A 21939-nucleotide genomic window follows, 5' to 3' on the forward strand; every position below is an offset into this window, starting at 1 on the left:
GGCCTGACTGACTGACACGGCAGGGTTGGAGGCCTGGCTGCCTCTAAGCTGCCAGTCAGACAGTGTGACCGCCACACGGCCTCGTGGGAAGGAGAACCCAAGCCGTGCTCCGATCAGCAGCTAGCCTGCGCAGACAACAGCTGTGGGAGCCCAAATGAGCCCAGACACTGTGGCCTGGTGTCACCATCTTTAACAGCACATCTGTCAATGCTTAGCTATGAAAGTAGACTCGCTCAGTTACATCTTGTTATGGCTGTTGTAAAACGAGAGGGTATCCCATACGTACAGCAGTCTCGATTTATCTACCAGGGTGGAAAAGCAATACCGTACCATGGCAAAATGGTCATCCTATTTCCTGCGTCTGCAGGTGTTTTATGGAATTGAAGAAGAGTTTGAGACAGCGGTGGGTGTCTGGTTGGATGAGGGTATTTTCCTATCCCTGTGCCACCAACATTACTCAACCAGGACTCACTTGAGCAGCTAAGTACAGCAGGAACAGATAAACCTCTCTGTCACTCACCTCTACAACCTGTGCTACTCATAAAAGTCTAAAAACTAAAGTTAAAATCCTACATTTCCTCTACCGCTACTCGAAGCGACCGGCTTGACCTCGCCAGCCAATGACGTCTGAGACCAGACTTTCCAAGGACTCACAAGAACACCGTTTGTCGTGAACCAGACTGTTTACGGGTATTATTTTCCATCTTTTCAAATATTATTACTCACACTGTTGAAAGTCAGTTCCTACTCCTTTGTCCCTGATAAGGGTGTTAAATGTCTGCCTGGTGACTCCAGAATGCCACGGCGCATTGTTCTAAAGCAGCAATTGTGAAAGTTGCACCCTTTCCTGCTTTAAATGGCAATTAAACACGCAAACACCCGGAACATTCCTCGGCGGCCCTTTCCTTTTGGCCCGACGAGGCATAAACAGACCTGGCTGCCGTCTGAGGACGTCCCACTGAAAGCTCAGGGGGACGTCCATTATTCACAGACCAATATGGTCCTTAGAGGACGGCTCCTGTTTTATACGGACCTTTGTGTCCTCACAGGGAACAAGACCAGCGGGGAGGTTTACAGGTCATGAACAGTTTCGCCCTAAATGTTTGACGAGCCGCATATTTCGTCCAGCCGTACGGTAGTCAGGTAGCCCGGTAGACAGGCAGGAGAAGGGGAAAAGAACACGTTTGGTTGCGGGTGTCAACGGCCACTCACGTAAGCTCCCACGATGCTCTTCTTGGCCACCACGAAGATGAGGCAGATGAAGATGGCGGAGCCCAGCATGCTGACGGCGCAGACCAGCGGGTCGGCTCGCTCCGTCTTCTGCCGGCACATGCGGGTGGTGACCGCCCCGATCAGCACCCCCAGCAGCCCCGTCACGCAGGTGATCGCCCCGAAGATCAGACTGCAGAGGGCCGAGGAAGAGCGCAGACAAACGAAAGGCCCGTTCAGTTTCCCCTCGACGCTACTTCACTAATACCTCAACTCATTTTTTCGTGGCAGGATAATGATGTGTCACATGATGTCTTCAGCATCGCTCGGTGCTTCCTGACTGTGTGTGCTTGTGTTTCCGTGGGGTTGACCTCTGACCTGTCCTTGCTGCTGCAGATCCCTGTCGTGCACACCTCCACCGTCTTCTGCACCACCTGCGCCCTGACCAGGTAGACGGGGATCCACATGCCGAACGCCCCCGTGGCGAAGGACACGGCCGACGACGCCAGAGACGAGAACACATAGCTCCGGCTGGAGGGGAGGGAAAGCAAAAACAAGACATTTTATTAGGAAACACACACAAACACACACACACACACACACACACAAACAAACACACACACACACACACACACAAACACACACACACACACAAACAAACAAACACACACACACAAACACACACACACACACACAAACAAACACACACACACGCACACACAGTGGCAAGGAGTCAGGTCTTACTTCTTGGCCAGAGCCTTCATGTCACAGACCCAGGAGGTCCGGGTCCTGATGCGTCCTCCCATCTGGTCCAGGGTGCCTCTCTTGGGCTCGGGCACGAAGAACAGGATGAGAGCCCCGGCCGTCATGCCCAGGAGGGGAGACACCTGCACACAGCACAGAGGACCGTGAGGAAAAAGAGATGCAAGCTATTGTGGTTAGGTGTTTGTGTGTGTGTGTGTGTGTGTGTGTGTGTGCATCTCTCAGTGGTTTGTGTGAGAGATGTTCCTCGCCAGCATGGAGTCTCACTGTCCATCTGCTGCTCTCCTTTCTCTCCTCTTTTCAGATTTACCACAGTGAGTGTACATGTCTAGTCTGGCTGCCAGCCCAACTTCGTCCCGCCCACAAAGAAATTTGATCGGGAAGTTGGGTCTGGAGGGTCTCGTATTGGGGACAACTACAGAAAACCAGAATCTGGGCGGACCAATGAAATTGCCAGGGCGGGCTTTATACGATGATGGACAGATGATCAACAGTAACGTAATCACCCACGTCACAAAAGAGCGCTTAAGTTGAATTCGTTTTGAACAAACATGGCTACCGCTGGAGATCTGGGATGTTATGATTCTGCCATCGAGTCTGTTTTAGAAGACATCGACAGCGCATTAATTTTGAAAGAGGAACAGAGAAACGCAATCAAGGCATTTGTCGATGGAAAATATGTTTTTGCCGTCCTTCCTACGGGATTCGGTAAAAGTTTAATTTATCAGCTGGCCCCGATGGTCGCGAAGAAGGTGGGACACAACTACTACGTTGCTCTGATTGGTTGTAGATCTATCCAATTGAGCGAAGAGGCATTTGTTTTCCAGGTTCGTTTGAAACACGCCCCATAGTCACAGCCCAACGGAGAGTTCTCAGACTCATATTCTGACTAGAATTATGAGTATGACAACGTCAGGCTAGTACATGTCCCCATGCTTGCTTGCTTGTGTGTTTGTGTGTGTGTGTGCGAATGACTCTGCCTGTGTGTGGGTCTGAGTGTGTGTGCGCATGTGTCTCCCTGTGTGTGTGTGTGTGTGTGTGTGTGCATTGCAGTTGTTTGGTATCAGGCTGGGTTGCCCACGGGGAAGTGATTTGAAAGAGCACACTGCTCATGAAAGCAAAACCAATTTTGTCTGTCAGATAAAATCCACCTCTATATTTGTTATGGCTTGTAAAAAACATGTATATTCATAACCAGCTGGGCTAATACATCTCAGCTAATACAGCTCCATGTGTGTACTGTGTGTGTGTGTGTATAAGTGCGCATGAAAGTGCGTGTGTGTGCGAATGTATGTTTATTCTATGTTCTGTAGCTGGGGCTGTCATGTTGCGATAGCCATGCCTCATGGCCCAGCTCAACAGGGATGTGTTTACACTAATAAAGACCCCATCCTCTGCTTCACTCTACTGTACTACATCTAAATCTCTGGTTCTGCAGTCAAACTGCAACATAGGAAAGAAGACCCAGGAGCTCCATAACAAGTTCTGTTTCACAAGTTTCATTTCCCCTTGTTGAGGAATTATGTTATTATTCAAACAGATGAAAGCACAGGCATTTAAGCAGGCTCGACCCCTGACCTCGACCCTCAGCCTGCCGCCGCCAGTGAAATACCTCGCTGTAATTGAGAGGTCAAATGTCAAGGTGTAGGTCCCAATAGGTCCTTCCTCCCTAGAGTGTGAGTGTGTAGGCGGTCCACACCACCATCTCCCTCTACGGCTCCTCTACTTCCCTCCCTTCATCCCTCCATCCCTCCGTCCCGGCCTAAGAAAGGAAGGGAGTCCAGCCGTCAGAGCACCACTAGGGACTGGCAAACAAACGGAAAGTGCTGCAAAGTGTTTTTGTCCTCAGAGCAGGATATTGCTGCTGAGAGGAAAAAAAGAAGCCTTTTCAAGTGTTTGTGTTGTTTTCGTCTTCTGCCTGCGATAGCGGTGATTAATTGACCTCGCTCTGCTTAGGGAATGTTCTATTGGAGGGTCAGCATGGCGGCCCTGGAACAAACCGACCCCGTGCTTTGTTTTCCAGACCTGCGCTCCTCAAAACAAGGAGGACCGGCCTTCCACTTCCCTCTGGGCAATAGACCTGTCATGTCACGACAAGTCTATAAGTTGGGGCCCTGCAAGAATGTTTAATGACCTTCTTAAAGTTTCCTAATAACATTGGGGTCATTAGGAGTGTTTTCAATGGCCGGGCTTTTAAAATAATGTTAACGTGAGTGGCTGTCATGAGAGGATACTCCCTGGCCAAGGGCCTCCTCCCTGGCTCGCTGTACGGTGGCTGGAGCAGTTAACTCTGCTATACAACTGTTAATGTTTATGGGTAAGGGGAGTCCTGGTGTTTAAATGGAAGCACCCATAAAAGGTGCCCTGACAGCCATGATTTATCCACCTGTTTAAATACTGCATATGTCCATGAATATGTATGTGTTTGCACAAGGGGGAAAAAATTCTGGGATACTTTTTAGAAAATACTGAATTTCTGCTAATTTCCCCCGATTAATCACCCTAGGACTGGAGAGAGCTTTTGATGGATTCAGTTTGGTGCTCCTGGAGCTTTGGGTATAAGGAGTGCCAAATACGTGGAACAAGTGTCTCTTTGTGTCAGGCCAGTTTCCCCCAGCGCCACCATCACCGGCCTGTCCCCCGGCCCACAAAGGGACCAGTGAGAGACTATGGACAGGTTGGAGAAGCACTGAGACCTTGTTACTTCATTAGAGCTGAGACCTGATATTGCACTGGTGGAAAAGACCCCTGGAACTGAGAGGTAACAGGAAATGAACAGTTTCCAGACACTGAGATGCTAGCTGGTATCAGCTTTGAACTTTTGATATAAATCCTCCTTCCGCTAACAGTGTTAACCCTTTTTGAACCAAATGGTGCATGGAGCTCTTAGTGACTGAAGGCATTTTTTATCATGTCAAATGCCTAAATATTATATTGGAAGCAACTGCAGCAAAGGAAGTTGTTGTTGCTGTTGATGGTGATGATGTGTGAAGTATGTAGCTTTTCGCCTCCTCCTCTTTGTCACTTTACAGCAGTGTCACCTCTCCAGCAAGTCTGTTTCAGCTGTGTGTGTCTCCCAGCTTGAGTGACCCCTCGCCCCATGCCCATACAACAACCCAGCCCTGAGGGAGCAATAGCATGTGTGTGTGTGTGTGAGTGTGTGTGTGTGTGTGTGTGGTGAGGAAGGATGATGGTCTTACCCTCAGTGCCCAGTGCCAGTCCCCAGCAGCTTCCTTAGCGCTGGAGCCCAAGATGTAGCCCAGCCCGCTGCAGGAAGAGAGGAGAGGAGGAAAGGGAGAGAGAGGAGGAGGGGAGAGAGAGGAGAAGGGGAGGGGGAGAGGAGAGGAGGAGAGAGAGAGGAGAGGAGGGGGGGAGAGAGGAGGAGGGGAGAGAGAGAAGAGAGGAGAGGAGGAGAGAGAGAGGAGAGGAGGGGAGAGAGAGAGGAGAAGGGGAGAGAGAGAGGAGAGGAGGAGAGAGAGAGGAGAAGGGGAGAGAGAGGAGAGAAGAGAGGATCTGTTAAAGGAAAACCTGTACACGCGAACACAACAATCCATGCTACCGCAGCTATTCTATCAATTTGTCCACTCTCATCCCTCTGGTTACATCCTAGACTTGTTTCACGACACTCTTTGCTTTAACAACATCTCTGATCAGAGAGCTTCATCCTGTGATGGGCTTGATTGTCCCGACACTCAGCCACCCAGCAGGGGGGCCCCAGCTGCCGGAGACACCACATAGAGATGGTCTCAGAAACACACCGGAGAAGAGGGGACCACTTTCCCCCCCACACACGTTTTCCTTCTTTTGTTAAACCGTTGGGACTGATGTTGACTTGCCGTTTGTAAATCCAAGTCCACACACAGAGGTGACCTCACCTACCATGGTCTCTTAGTAGGAAATAGCACGGCCTAGGCTTTCTCAAGGACATTTTTGCAATGAAATGTCAGAACCCTGGATAGATGCAGTCTGCTAGGTACGTGAGTAAATTAATAACTGATGACTCATGCCCTCTTGGGCTGGTGTCCAGTGAGCCATCCTGTCTCTAACTCCCCCCCCCCCCTCCAAGACCCTCATGTCCTGTTTCGCATCTGATAACAGTCTTGATGAGTGTGTGGGTGCTTGATGTGGAGGGAATCTGCCTCTGGTACTGATCAAAGCACCTCTAGCCACTATGTGTGTGTGTGTGTGTGTGTGTGTGTGTGTGTGTGTGTGTAGTTAAGCATTGTAGTGGTGTTGAGTGACAGTCCCTGGCCCCTTAGGAACATGTGTTAACAGGGCTGTCTGGCCATTAGGCCGCAAATCTCCCATGATCTGGGTGTCTCTAATGTAGTAATTATTCCACAGACAGACTGCACCAATGTCGTTATTACTTATTCAGTCACCATCTCTCTGTTCCTCAAGTCATCTGGATTAGAGCAGCTCTGTCTGGTCTCTGTGGCCAATGTCATCACTATTTTAGGAATTTTCCAACAGGGACAAGATTAAGATCGTGAGGTGGAGGTCTTGTTAGCGGTGTATGTCATTAGCATGATAAGGTCTGATTTGATGTCATCAGCATGGTTTGCTTGTCCATCACAGGACGATAGCCACATGTTTGGATGGAAAGAGCACAGAACTGATGAGATTAAATCAAATCTCCTCTATCCAAAGATAAGCCCTTCAATACCAGATACCCTCACTTTGGTAAAGGACAGAGGATTTGGATGCGGGGCTGAATCAATAAGGGAACAACATGGCTCTGATTGACAGTTTGAGATGGGGGGGGGATTATCTTGTAACCAATAGGGGTAATACTTATGTTGATAACCAATCGTTATATTAGGCAACCATTACCACTTCTTTAATGAAAAGTAATCTCCTGCTTGATGAGACGCTCTCTTGTGGGATTAAGCGGCAGTGGTGTGGGAGTCTGACACAGCCAGGCGGCTGTTCACCAGTTGGAGGTCTGAGTTTAGGTTGGATCTATTCCCACTCCAATAAAATCCCATCATAGCCATCATGTACTATCAACCTCCTTAACTTCGGGCGTTTCTCAACATTCCAAGAAACAAACACTTCCTTGTTTCCCGGACAACGTTGGGACAGTCTGTCTCTGCAGGGCAGGTACAAGACCCTGGACCGGGAAGCGATGTTTACCATTAATAATAACAGATTGGGGGACTAGATTTATGGCCAGGAGCAGCCAACATGGCCTCACAATGGCTTCTTATCAACATGGGCTTCCAAAGGCAAGGATACGTCCAACTGGTCTGAACGTGCACATGCACACATGGGGAAAACAGCCAGCATTGTTGTGCTAAACTGATTAGAGCTCCAAAAATAACAGTAAAACTGGCTCAGACAGTATATGATACTTCCACAGAGTGACTAAGAGCTAATCTTATCTGTCACCTCGGTGAATGTTTGGAAAGTTCAACACTGCTACTAAAACTAAGGTAGGAATAACATGGCCACCAGCCCAAGAGATGAATGAGTCCCAGTCCATTACAGGTTTGGCAAAACTTTAGGCTTTCTTCTAAGGGGAACCCATTTCCTGTGAACCCTGTCTCATTCCTGAGGTCACTTCCTGGAAACGGTCACAACAACCTGGGCAAAGATAAACAAGTTGGATGGGTGTAGGATGTTTGGCGACATTTAACTGAGGCCCAATCTTTCGCCTCCTATTGTTTCTGTTGCCGGGTGCTTCTCTGTGACCCAAACTCAGTGCCTCAGCATACCAGAACCCCTCAGGGAGTTACATTAAGCTTTCCTGTCACATCACTCTACCCACATTCAATCTGCCATCAAATCTATTACTGGAACACATGATTTTAGATTCCACCTCCAATGCTGTTTGCCTTTCATACGTTCTATTTCGAAGCTGCAATAATAGCCAGACAGCTGTTTCTAGGTTTTTCCTGGACATCGGCATTGTACAAGAATATGCACCCCCAACGTTGCAATTCTGTATTTTTTGTGTGCATTTGGTATATTGTAGTCATGTTCATATTAAAGATTTGTGCATGAGAACATATTAGTATATACAGTACCCAGCCCTTCCCCGGCCCAGCCCCAGACTTCAGCCCAAGCCCCAGCCCTAGCCCCAGCCCCAGCCCTAGCACCAGCCCTAGCCCCAGCCCCAGACCCAGCCCTAGCACCAGCCCTAGCATCAGCCCCAGACTTCAGCCCAAGCCCCAGCCCTAGCACCAGCCCCAGCCCCAGACCCAGCCCTAGCACCAGCCCTAGCACCAGCCCTAGCCCTAGCCCCAGACCCAGCCCTAGCACCAGCCCTAGCACCAGCCCTAGCCTCTTAAGACAGAGCACTGAGGGGAATCAGCATGTTAGGCAACAGTAAACCCCAGGTCCCGCACTGCAGTCACTGGCACATTCATCTTTTCACACTGTTTTGTTTGTTTTCATCGTACACTCCTTTTCCCAGCTGAATGAACTGAAAAAGCCAGAGCTTTATTCTTAATACTACACCCCCCATCCCCACACGCCTCATCCCCCACCCGTCGTAAAGCCTGTCACCCTCTCGAGAGCGTCTCCGAGATATTTCATAATCTCTCCTTTAATTCTGCAGAGTGCCGGGGTTCTTTGTCTGACTGGTTGGAGACACAAAGGTCTAGACAGGCTGGATGGAAGCCTGACCTTCTGTGCAGCAACGATTCAACTGATAAACTATCAGCCCAATTCCATTCTATAATCTCTGCTGCCTCCCTCTCCTCTCACAATCCCTTTCTGCTCTGTGTCACACAAGAAGCCTTTCTGCCTCTCAGATAGCTATTCATATTCATATTCATTTCCAGAGTGTGGTCGACTTCAAATGTGGCGGAGATTAAAACGCGGGCCAAATCTCATCACCATCGACCTTTACTTCCTTAGAGACTCGTTTCTCTCCTTCCATCACCGTGTGAGGCAAGTGTTTTGGCACGACCGCTGAATGAGACGGGGTTTCCCACTCACCTTCCCAGGGGGATGGCCAGGTAGAACACAGAGAGCATCATGGTCCGGCTGTTGTTGGTGAAGAGGTCCCCTATGATGGTGGGGGAGATGGAGGAGTAGCTGGATTCACCGATCCCAACCAGGCCTCTGGACAGGACAAACAGCCAGTAATACTGCAGGGACAGGAAACACAGGTCACAGGATTAGGGTCAGGGGCGAGTCACATCTGTTCTTATCGAGGAACACAGACCTGGGAATGACTCTTTCGTTAGAAAAGAAAACCCACGCTGGCTTTGAGTCACATCACAGGAGATGTTCTGTCCTTCCTCCGCCTCGAAACCTCCGAATGCCTAGTCAGCACCAGAGCGGGTTTATAAATCTGTCTCTGTCGCTTTTTTTTTTAAATCAGGAAAGCCAAGCTCAGTGACATGAGATTAGAGTCTTTCAACCCAGACAGTTCTCTGAACAGAGGCCAGATATGGAGCCAGAGTGAATGACAATAGATCTTATATTAGAAAAGACAACAGCCTGTTATGGGGACTGGGTGAAATGTGGGCTGTGACCTCTGCTCTGTGCTTAGGTGTTTTATAGTGGGCAGAGTCAGGAAGACTAACTGGCGCCCTCCTTTCCCTCCAACAACTGATTTAGCAGGTTGTATATATAACCACCTATAAAAACACAGCGGCTCCCAGTCACATCCTCTGGTGATGCTGCATCACAGTACAGTGGTAATGTGGGTCAACCAGTCCAGGCAGTGCAGGATCATCCTACAGAGCTATTCACATGGCAATCTGTGTCTCACTACTAGACAGGGAGGGATTTTAGTAATGATCCTCATATAGTATTCAGGGTGCTAATACTGTGTGTGTCTGTGCGTGTCTGTGTGTGCATGTGTGTGTGTGTGCGTGTGTGTGTGTGCGTGTGTGTGTGTGTGTGTGTCAGGGGGAGTAGATACAGGGACACCCTGTGGGGATTCCAGATGATGAGATTAGTGCCAGACGCAGCGTGGAGAGAAAGATTGGAAAGGAAGCAAGAGGAGGGTGGTAGGAGAGGAAGGAGGGAGTCAGGAAGAGAAGGAGGGATGCTGGATGGATCTTCTCACCCTCCCATATTTCTCTCCATGCTGCAGTGAGGAGGGGGGACAGAGGAAGAGGGAGTGGTGGGGGAATTGAGAGAGAGAGAGAGAGAGGGGGGGGGAGAGAGAGAGGGGGGTAAAGAGGGAGAGAGAGAGGGAGAGAGAGAGAGAGAGAGAAGGATCATGAGAAAGAAAAATGAAAATGAGAGATGGGAGGGAGGGAGGGAGGGAGGGAGGGAGGGAGGGAGGGAGGGAGGGAGGGAGGGAGGGAGGGAGGGAGGGAGGGAGGGAGGGAGGGAGGGAGGGAGGGAGGGAGGGAGGAGCCTGGGTTATCTGGAATTGAAAATTTGGTTCCACTTGCAAGGAGTCCTGTCAGTATTCTGACACATGCTGTGAAAGCATCAGGCTGTTTGTCAGGGAACCAGATCTCCTTGTCTCTCTAGTTAGTGTTTCCTGTGTGGGCAAGAAAACCTGCTTGTTCTTCCTGTCAATGATGCAACTGAAGCACCTGTGAAATGTCACTGGCATCGCCCCACAATGACTGGATGCTTCTCTGCCTAACACAGGAACTAGCATAGCAACAACATTAGCACGCATAGAACATTGAACAAACCTGAACAACGCATGTTATTATCCGGCTGAATCAAAGTAGCCTACACGCCAGCACATGAAAAGATTCTAAACAGATATGTCAGACATGAGAGGGTTAAGGGAGAGTGCGGTGGTCGCATGTGTGCGGGTGTGGGTGTGTGAGGGAGGGTCGTTTTTTTAATGCTTTTCAAAGCAGGGTTATCGCCACGCTCTGCAGTAATCATCCACATTCCATTAGTTTCTCTTCTCCACATCTCTTCCAACCTGACAGTTTGCAGTGTGGCAGTCATTCCCAGAAAAAATAATCTGTCCTTATTGTTTCTGTTACATAATACTCAGTGGGATGGTGCTATGCTGGGAGAATGATGTGACGGGAATATGCTCAGACTGAGGCAGAGTAGTGCACTGTTATTACTCTCCTCTGAGGGATTTCTGCCCTTTATCTAATGTAACACAAGATATTTGCTCTATCTGCATTGTGCCGATGCCCTGAGGAAGCAATCATTTCCGTCTTTTTGTGTGTGGATGCATAAGTGCATGAGTGTGTGTGTGTGTGTATGCGTGTGGGGGTGTGTGCCCCTCCACAGTGCTGGGTCTGACAGCTATGAGAATAGATTAATTAAAGAGCTGGAGGTCTCAAAGAAGGTGGTCTAAGCGTGACCTCTGTCCTGACCTCCGCCTCCAGCGCTCTCCCACACGCTGCTCCGAGGGAAGGAGCCACGGGAACACGGGGTCACGCACGCAGGCATCACGCACCCTCCGGAGCATGCGAAACACACACACCACCTCCCGCCACGCTACGATATGACACGGGGGGGGGGGGGGGGGGGGGGGGGGAGAGCAGTGCTGTGGTGTTCAGTGTGTGTTGGGTTGAACGTCTATTTGGTGCATGCTCCTGAAATAATGACGACCGTGATTGCCATCTTTCTCCCAACCTTTGGACTGTTATAGTTCAGTGTTGTTTTAAATGAATTATGGCAGAGCTATTTTCTCTCAGGGGTATGTCGTTTAGTGGATTCCCTAGGATAGTAGCTTTCACATTGTTTTGTTAGTGTGGCCACCAGACCCATTTAAACCCTCTGGTTTAAATGAGGCAGCAGCATCAACAACAACAACAGCGGTAGCAGCAGTAATACTTATCCTTCTGATTTATTAGAAGTAACCGAATGAAATATATCCAGTCCTTCCTGTACTGTCCTCTGAGACAGATGGAGGAATCACTTTGTAACTGGCTTTTTTGGTTGCTTTGGATAAAAGTGCCTGATAAATCCCTGAAATGTTCTTGTAGATGTAAATAGAGTACATTTGTAAAGCTTTGTAGAAATATGCACATATTTTCACTGCTGTAATCCTTGAAGATCCCCAAGACATTCTCTTCAGTTTTTGTTGCCAGAAGATTCTTCTGATTAAATCAGATGTGCAAAAGACACTTTCATAAATAATGAAACAGTTTATTAAAGAGGAACATTACTTAGGTCTAATTGGCTTTTCTCTTGGCTTTCTCAGATCATCCAGAAAATATAGTTTGATGATGATGACTGAGAATCACCCCAAGGGTGAGATGACAGAGGAGCAAACTACATCTCAGGAACACAGGCTACAGCCAATTCAGCTCAACAAATGAAACAGAATCGTTCCATTATATAAGGTTTGAGTCAGTTTATAAATGCATCGTGATCAGCATCAGTTGGAAGAGCTGTTAATGTTTTATAGCAGTTACGTAAGAGCTTTCCACTGTGCTCTGGTTTGATTGACATATTAGGAGACATCTCTGGTGGAGGGACACGATGGGGGGTGGGGGCGGGGGTGAAGAAGATGGGGTGAGGCGGGAGGATGCTGGAGGAACAGCCTGATGGCCCTCATGAAGGACGGCCTTTGTGGCATGTGTCAGAGTGAGAGTGGTGACGTGAGCTGGCTCATATCCTGTCAGTTCAGCACTGGGACAGTCTGGATGGGGGTCCCCCAGGGCAGCTGGCGGCCATTTTGGCTCTCAATGGAGGGTCCTATGGGGGATTAGTCAGAGTAGTGCCTCCGGGGGGCATGAGATCGTCCCTGAGCTGTCACTCTACACTCCACAGCTCTGGGCTGCAGGGCCAGTTTAATGACCACACACGGGACTGGCTCTATAACCTCAGAGAACCAGGTAGACTAGCCCAGACTCCTGCGCTACCGAAGACTGAACTAGACTGAGATGGTTTTTGCGGAGTTAATACATCATCTGGTGGTTGCTGGTATTATTGATTGTGTAGAGCCTCCATGCCTGATCAAGTCACTAATTAGGAGGTGTTCTCCCCCCACTCCTAGATCAAGTCAGTTAACCCTCACATCGCCACCTGGTCTTAAGCACCTGAGCCATACAAACACACCAACCAAATCCTGCTTTCAAAGTGAGTGACGCCCCACAATCCTGTCCTTTGATGAGCTACATAATGTTGATGTCACTACAGCTACAGATGACACCGCGGCGGACTGACAGATTAATGACTTAACTCTATTATCCAAGGAAGAAGTGGACAGGGTGAACAACGAGAGCAGCCAACCAGAACACAGAGATAGGGAGACAGACAAGAGGGAAACAGCCATGTCTAGGAAGGGCACGCGTCACGGTAAATGAGCACATCATTTAATCAGCATTAGCGAGACAGACAACTTTGTTTGGGCTACACACGCCAGTTAACTTCGGTCACTAACCTTCATGTCTCGATCCTATCTGAACAATTAGCCCTTGGTGAAGAGCTGGAATTCTCTAATCTCAAATGTGTTGAACATCAAAACATAGGCACAGCCGTAGGGGGCCACTGTGGAAGATAATATGATTCCCAGACATTGCGTTTGATCAAGCTGGGTTTTGCTGGAGTAGAACAGTGGGGGTCTAATTCTAAACATGTTTGGATATTACCCACTAAAGTAATAACCTGAAGACTGGCTTCCAGTCAATTGGGGGATCATGCTGACAATCCTTCTAGACTTTCCACTAGACAGGAAGTGATGTCAGGCTACGTACCTCTTTGCTGATGAAGGAGCTGGAGAGGGTGATGGCAGACCAGAAGAAGATCCCGCAGCTCAGGATCACCTTCCGGTTGAAGCGGTCTCCCAGGTAACCGAAGATGGGAGCGGCAACCATGAAACTGCAGATGAAAACTGTGGAAAAGACGGAAAAAAAACAACAGAAAGAACGTCAAACGAGATCGCTGTCACTGCAGGCGTCGCTTTTAGCGACAGATCATTAGCACTGTGTCGGGCTACGTGTCTCGCCTTTCAACGCCACAGGGTGATGTCACTCATCGAGCTCCTATGGTTGCAGCTCCTATGGTTGCAGCCCTAGCCTGCATGCCCCCTGGGCATGCAGGTCTGGCTGGAACAGGCCGCCAGCAGCCTTGTTGTGAAGGACTGCCAGAGGTTACTCTGCTACTCACAGCAACCCAGCAGCCCATCACTGAATGCATATTCAAAATGACATTAGCTGGAAGAGAGTGGAGGCATACTAAAGACAGGTGATGTAGGCTTTGTGTAACATCATTAGGATTGATGCTGTTTAGGATATAGGTTGATAGAAGGGCCTTTGCTCCGCCATGTAAGTGCTTCTTATCTGATTTAATCTAATCTGGATTAGAAGCAGTAAACAATGGTTGTTACTTCATCCATGGCCAATCACAACAATCACTTACTTAAACAGCACTTGTGTACACAATAGGAGTTACCGTACACACTGAAGGCACACAAGCGGTTAAAAGTGTGTTTTCCCTCCTTCTCAAACTGCTGAATGGACAACTATATTTAACCTAGAGGGGATGGAGCCAGGAACAGGGAGAAAGACAAAGCCAGAACAGGCTTGAATATTTAATGCTATCCGACTGCGGTGTATTTCTCCACAGATACAGGCCAGAGGGCAGACCACTGACGACAGGGAAATCAGACTGCGGGCTTAGGAGACGAATACTCTCTAGGAGTGTGTTGACACATAATCAGCATAAAGACTTCCTGCGAGGGAGGAGGAGGGGATGGAGGAGAAGGGGAAGGAGGAGGGGGTCAGGATGAGAATGAGGAGTAAAAGAGAGAGAATGAGGTTATATAAGGCCCTGGGTTTCTAGCATCACTAAGACATGGCGAGCAGAAGGAGGACAGCACAGACCTCAAAGGGTTAGCCTGTCTCTTTAGATACATAATACCATCACTTAGGAAAACGACGATATCTATTGATGTTACACTATGCACCACTAATGAAGTGAAGCCCAGCCAAGGTAGCAAGGCATGAACGTTGCTGGGTTTGTGCGTTCCACATGTCCAGCCAGCCCAGTGTATCCTGCAGTCATCCCAGTGCCAGAGGTCAGAGACCCACTGGATTTTGTGCTGGAGCCATCAGCACCTGGTTCCCTGCCAGCTGTTGATGCTCACATCTTGGTGTTTAATAACTTCACATTTGAGCGGAAAGGAAACTGCTGAGGGCAGCTAGATTGGGGGGGGGGGGGTCACTGTTGGCCAGGGTGCAGAGCACACGTTCCTGTAAACGAACAACAGAAAAGGAGGTTCTGGACCCACACCAAAGCTGTGGAGAAATCCATCTCCTTGCACACACTGCTACGAAGGAGGGTAGTTTTATACCCCAAATTGCCGCTGTCCAGTGGGATTTTATCTTTTGTCGGGCCTTTCAACTTTCATGATGATTTATTTTCATCCTAATGATTATACTTGGCACTGGTCTGGTCGTTAATCAACATTACTTTGAGAACAGAACTAACCACAGTTTTTGCAGACAGGTTTAGCCTGATAAACCACCTTTTACATGGAACAGACACTTACAATATATTGCACCTGGGCTTTCCAGTGCAGGAGGAAACACCCTATATTTATTTATCAGGGAATGTGATCACCTCCATCAAATAAATCAAACTATGACTGTGATCCCTGAAATGCGGTCTTGAAAGCCTTCAAAGTGGCAGCTATTAGTTAATCTTTCATCACACTTTATATTTCTCTCTTTCTCTTTCAGTTTTTCTCTTTTTTTTGCTCTTTCTGTTTCCCCCTCCGTCTCTCTCTCTCTCTCTCTCTCTCTCTCAGCAGTCTCTGTCCGCCATCCGTATTCAGGTCTCAGTGACTGATGACGGCTCCACGCTGGTCCAGCTCACTAAAGAGCTCTCCCGATACACCCTGCAGCCACACTGCTGCAGAGCCCCTCACACACACACACACACACACACTCACCCGCATGGACAAACACACACCCACACACATCAACAGCAGGGTGTCACACGGCACACACAGATAATACAGGCAGAGTTCCATAATCAGACCACACCAGATGTTCCACACTGAGAGGGGAGTGTTGGGGGGCTGTTTAGCAGACGGTCTAAACAACCTGACCTCCATTATTCAGGAGCCTATTAAATAAGAAAGCAAAAAGTGAGGTGGAAAAAAGGGAAAAGGAGGTAATTATGTAGGGACCACACAGAGTAATGCCTCACTCCAGGTTACTGGTGACATTGTGATTGGCTGCGACACGAACAGTGTCATATCTGGCCCGCTCATTATCACCTCTCTGCATTTGCACCACCTGGGAGTGGAGGCTGTTCCGACGGCGTGTGAGGGAAGACTCTGCCTCCGCCAAGTAACCTCTCATTAACCTCCCTGTGTGTTAGACTCCTGGGCTGCCTGCTCTGTTAGCTAGTGTGATAATGATTAAACTGGGCGTCCCTGGGCCTTTCGTATGAAGTTGAGCTCCAGTTTAAACAGAAGAGATTGAGGAGAAACAGAGGAGCGTTCAGAACAGTCACACATGCCTGATTACACAACGTATGTGCAGAGGAAGGCTAAGAACATCTCGGACTCTTTCAACACCATAATTGACTGCGGAATCGCACACACATACACACACACACGCAATTTGGTTTGACTGATACACTGAGTTTCCTGTCACTATTACAGACAACGTATCGGTAGGACGGGTCATACAGATGCCAGAGCTGTGACTTGCTGGAGAGCCAGTCTGTGGGGTATTGTTCACCTGCCGAGAAAACCAGCCCTCCACTGTCTACAGGTGTTCAATGACTACCACACACAGCTATGTTCAAGATTGAATTCTTTGGAATGTTTACCATCATTGTTATGACAAATCTCATAGTTTTCTTGTTTCCCTGACCAGGGAAACGGAAAGTGTTTTCACATTGTTTATTTGTGACGAAGTGGCCTAGCCCTTCCACGGAACCAGGGCTGGGAAACTCTCTGGTCATTTTCCCACTAACACTAAAACCAATAATCAATAACAAAGGCATCACTTGACTGAAGAACAGGATAAACCACTTCATGTAAACAGGAAGCAACACAACACAAAAAGCCTAAATTAGTTTCAAATATTCCCCTCGGGCCAAAGCAAGGCTGCTAAATATCTTGGAGTTGATGTCTTTGGGGGGGAAAACCGTACAAAAAATTTTGGGCCTTGAAAAAGACCTTGCTACAACTCTTAATCAGCTCTCCCGATAAAGATTGAAAGCACTTGGGTGTTTCTCTCTGTCATTCTTTATTCTATCAGCTCACCAATCATTGGTAGCTGCCCAGGCCATTTCTGCTGACTCATTTCCCAGCAGGATGAGGGGATTGCCCTGTCAGTCTGAAGAGCATCTTTAAAACACAACCAATGTTCTCCTTTCACTCTCCCTGATAGCCAGAGAACAAGAAGCTCCCCAATTTGACAGAAGGGCTCAAATTAAGACAGGAATATAAATAAACCAAGACACTTTCTTTCTCAATCCAAAATAACTCCATCCATCAGGGCAAAGGAGGGCTTTGAACTGTTTTCGTTTCCTCCTCTCCCCGTCACCGCCAAGCACATGTCCAGTAAATCATCGACTGACTCTCCAAGCCAGTGGCCAGAACAGTCTGATGTTGATAGGCAGCCATGAAACTGAAGCAATCAACATCCACACCCAGCCTCTACTTTCATTCCGAGGCCCACCACTGTTGTCTCCTTTCTACGGGACTACTTCTAAAGAGGACCACAGGCCTGTCAGCGCTTCACAGAAATACAAATAATCGGTCTTAAATCAAGAGCATAGGCATGCTCCTGTGGATACGCACATGGGAAAAGGGAAGGAAACCCTTCAAATCAACATTTGGGGGATTTTCAGCACGCTCTCATCTGGAGTGGGTTTCCTTCGTCCAGTTGATGCACTCCCTGGGAATTTACACCTCTGGTCCAGAGGAAGAAATAGTTCTGATGACCTCATTCATAGGACAATGGCCAGCTCTGACCACCACACAAGTCGGAGATAGTTTTTTGAAACTGGGTGGGGCAGGTGGACTCGACTGTACAGCCAGAAGGAACAGTGAGCTGCATTCACACCACAGTTGGTGTTTGCTTACAGGAGATTAAACGTCTATGAATGTTTGACACAGCCGTGATGCTTTATCTTGGAGAGGTAACTTTCTGAATAGCGTGAGTGTAATGAGTAATGTGCAATGTGACTTTGACATGTTTGACAAGAGAGGCCTATCTAGGGCTTTTATGAGTTCCACACTGTGTGGACGTTCCTGCACAAAACACTTTCCACAGACAGTTGAATGCTGGGTAACTGAGTAACTGGGGCTCATAAGGGCAGGGGAGATAGTGTGCAGAGTGCTTCTGGTTCGCAGCGCTCCAGTTGTTTATGGTGTGTGTCTGTGACAGCCGCCAGTAATACCGCTGAACAAACACACACGTCTGTCTGAGGGAAGTGACTCAACAACAGCACACACCATCTTATCATTATGGTTACATAACCTACTCAGTACTTGTAACTCTACAAATATTGATTATCTTATATTTTCCGAGGGGTTGGGTTAATCATTTAGGGCCTTCAGTTTCGTCAGATAAGCAATCTCTCTCATAGACATAACGTAACTGCCAGTGTGGACACTGGATTTCTATGTATCGCCACAGGTGAGACGAAAGATTTCTCCTTTACTTGACCGCATACCAAACACAGACACAGAGCCCAAGCTGCGTTCATAACGCCGCCCCCTCTAAGTCTCACACTGTGCAGACGAGCTGGAGTACACTTCGCTGTGCTCACCCCCCCCGCTCATTGGTGTAGACTCTCAGTCTCGGAGGGAAGGAGCATCAGAGGCCAGTCTGGGAGACGTAATCTTCTGTCTCGCTTTCTGTAGGCTTGATGAATTAATCATGTGCCTCATTCCCATGCATCTCACTTTCATACAACTGTGTGTGTGTAGTTGCTTGAGACATTTACTTCCCCCCCCCAAAAAAAACTCTGCTAAAAGTCTCTCCTACGTTCTCGGATTCTCTTTGTAGATCAACTGACACTGTGTTCCAAACCAGAGCAGGTGAACGTCTATGTGAACGAGAGATGAAGCTTTAAATGTCATGTCAAACCTGTATAGAAATTCTGCAAATTCCAAAAGTCCAGACATTAGACGCTCATATTTTTTAGGTGAGCATTGAGGCAGACCTGTCTTTCGGAGCGCAAATTACAACAATTACCGAGATTGGCTGCTTCTAGAACATTCCATTACAGCACACTAGTGAAGTAACATAACACAAAAGTATTCTAATCTTATCTCCTAGAAACCTGTAACGTGGGTCTACTGTAATGATGCTCTTTAATCCCACATGTCCTGAAGTAACCTCTGTGTCGAGGCTGACTGGTGTGAGGAGGGTGACTGTGCTCTGGTGACGATACACAGGACACGAGAGGGCTGAGGATGAGGGCTGAGGATGAGGGCTGAGGATGAGGGCTGAGGATGAGGGCTGAGGATGAGGGCTGAGGATGAGGGCTGAGGATGAGGGCTGAGGATGAGGGCTGAGGATGAGGGCTGAGGATGAGGGCTGAGGATGAGGGGGTGTCAGCACGAAGGCAGCACACGGCTGACTAAGCACGCCAGGCTGCTATTGGACGTCACAAGAGTCCAGGCGTCATGACCAGGGAGCTTCAGAACGCCTCCGCGGGAGAAGCACCTCTTCAGGGAACACATTCTGTGTCAGGAAGTTGCCATGACGCAGGGGTGATGTCACACAGACAGGGACCAAATCCTTCCCGTGTGTTCACGGGGGACAGAGGGCGAGCTCAAAGTGTTCGACCCAGTGGACGAAAGACGTTTGTTTCCAATAGGGAATAGTATGTGTTTATTTGTGGAAGTCACTGAGGCATCACGCACGACACCCAGTCCTCTTTGGAAATCCCACAAGAGATCCAACAGGAGGTCCCACAGGACGTCCACAGAGTGTTACTGTGGGTAGCACCTGAGGTCCACTTTCTCCACACTAGAACATCCCTTCGTCCCCAGAGAGAACAGGGACACCCACAACTCAGGGCTCGGCTTCAATTGGTCAACGCAACAATCCGCCCGAGTGATGACTCACCTCCAATCATTTAAATCTGCTGGTTTATTCCCCATGAATAAAGCATTAGGAGGACGGGGTATGTGTGATTGATATTCAGTCAGCCTGTATGGATGCATTTCCCTATGAAACAGCTAGCTTCCAATGAAGGGAGCACCTGCAAGGCACTGCATTCAGCTTTGATCTTTTCCATGAAACTTTATAGATGGCAAATCCATTCAAATTTGACAGGGGGTGTACTGTCATTTTGATAACAATGTTTGTGTCCATCTCGGGTAGCATCATTCTGTTTGTGTGATGTTGCCCATGTGTTGGAGGGTGATATGGTTTAGTGGGACGGTGTAATGCTCTGGAAAAGGACTAGAACACGTTGGGACTGGACTTCCCTCTGATGCGAACACAGACACACAGACGACATACATGCAGACACAGACAGACAGACAGACATGCAGACGTGTAGACAGACAGACAGAAAGCTGAGGAACCTGTACAGACACTAGACATGGCAGGGGTGGCAGTCTGAGGGATCCAAATAGCTCTAGGGTGACACAGACAGAATTAGAGCGAATGGAATAAGCACATCCTAGCTGCAGGTTCGGACATGTCTGCCCTGTCGCTAAGCACCATGTACTGCGCATTTCAGTATCATGACACTCTGACCTGTTTGGTGTGTGCGTGTGTGGGTGTGTGGGTGAGGGAAACACCAATGTTTGTCGATGTGTAAGAGTCTTTGTCACCTCTCAAGAAATCTCCCTCTGTAACTGCAACTCCCCTTTTGAGTTTCTATTGACATCTCCTCATCTCTGTTATGGTCAAGGGTTATCTACTTGGAGTTATACACTCGCTGGATGACTCACTAGGATACATATTCATGATGTTGTCAGACATGCTTTCTTGGCCTAGGTCGCTTTTTATTGGGCTCGGATAAAACACTGACCAACCTTGATTACAGATATCAAAATCTCCCTTTGATGTTTATGCCGCATTGTCTTACCAAAAGCATATCCATTTCTCGTTGTTGTCTGATGTTCCCCAACAAACACGATCAATGATTTATGTGGTTCCAAACATGCGCAGGGGCCTTCATCTTTCACCGCTCATTCCGTCCAATAACTCAAGGTATGGGAGCGCTTTTATTCTGACAGCCTGTGATGTTGTTGTGATCTTAGCTCTGCTCGTGCACTGTTGCTGTCCCACTTCCTCTCTCACATTCCCACTGAAGAAGAAAACTGGCTAAATGATTTTGTTTCGGTAGTTCATGCTGAGAATTTGCGGCATCGAAAAGGATGGCACCATAAACAAAACCCGAGCCACTGTTAATGTTTCCGTTGATATATTGAGAAATTAAGTTGTTTCGCCACATTTCTACCTGGTGAGATATCGGAGCCTTCATCGTGAATCATCGGACGTTTAGTCACCACAGTCACTCCAGTAGAAAACAACATTTCTTGATAATGCAGCTACATTCATGACCACACCTTGTGTAACCGAGTGGATGTTTGTTTAACCCCTGACGTGGGATTCAAACCCAGAACATTGAAGGAAAGGTAATCCAACTCTGCATGCCACCTTCAACTATTTGTGCACCAAACAGAGAATATATGTGAGGCACGCAAACTATGAATGTCAGGCTAGCAAAGAAACATAATACCTGCTACTCTCTCACATACGTAGAACCACTTGTCTTCACTGTGACATTACAGAAACCAATTTGCAGACAAAAGAAGGTCCATTAGATGAGTCTGGTGTATGAGTCTATTCTGGTTCAACAGTGACAGGTATGTTGAACAGGTTGGATGATATTGACCTATGAGAGGATACTCAGACACATTCAGTGACAAAGGCTCGTTTCCAGTCCCCTCTGGGCATGCTTAGACTTTGATTGTCAAGAGCCGAGATTTTGAATGCATAGAAACCTCTGTGCGGTAACTTTATTTGAATATGTGTTGAACATACATAAGGACTACAGAGGAGAGAATAGCCCCAAAGCGGGGAGATTACGAGCAGGAAATGATGTGTTTGCCAGGTAAATAAGGTGGCACAATAG

General features: G+C 48.1%; 1 protein-coding gene across 2 annotated transcripts in view; it reads right to left on the minus strand.

Annotated features, from left to right (window-relative positions):
- Positions 1 to 21939, minus strand: part of spns2 (SPNS lysolipid transporter 2, sphingosine-1-phosphate) — a 61883-nt gene that overhangs the window by 14012 nt on the left and 25932 nt on the right. For both annotated transcript variants that reach the window (XM_067257170.1, XM_067257171.1), the window contains exons 3-8: positions 13566 to 13702; positions 8917 to 9068; positions 5172 to 5238; positions 1954 to 2096; positions 1588 to 1740; positions 1213 to 1402 (exon numbers count right to left, since the gene is read on the minus strand). In XM_067257170.1, the coding sequence (XP_067113271.1) occupies positions 1213 to 1402; positions 1588 to 1740; positions 1954 to 2096; positions 5172 to 5238; positions 8917 to 9068; positions 13566 to 13702 (842 nt within the window). The remainder of the gene's footprint in view (positions 1 to 1212; positions 1403 to 1587; positions 1741 to 1953; positions 2097 to 5171; positions 5239 to 8916; positions 9069 to 13565; positions 13703 to 21939) is intronic.

Source organism: Osmerus mordax, chromosome 19, assembly GCF_038355195.1.
Source record: "Osmerus mordax isolate fOsmMor3 chromosome 19, fOsmMor3.pri, whole genome shotgun sequence".
Classification (NCBI taxonomy): Eukaryota; Metazoa; Chordata; class Actinopteri; order Osmeriformes; family Osmeridae; genus Osmerus; species Osmerus mordax.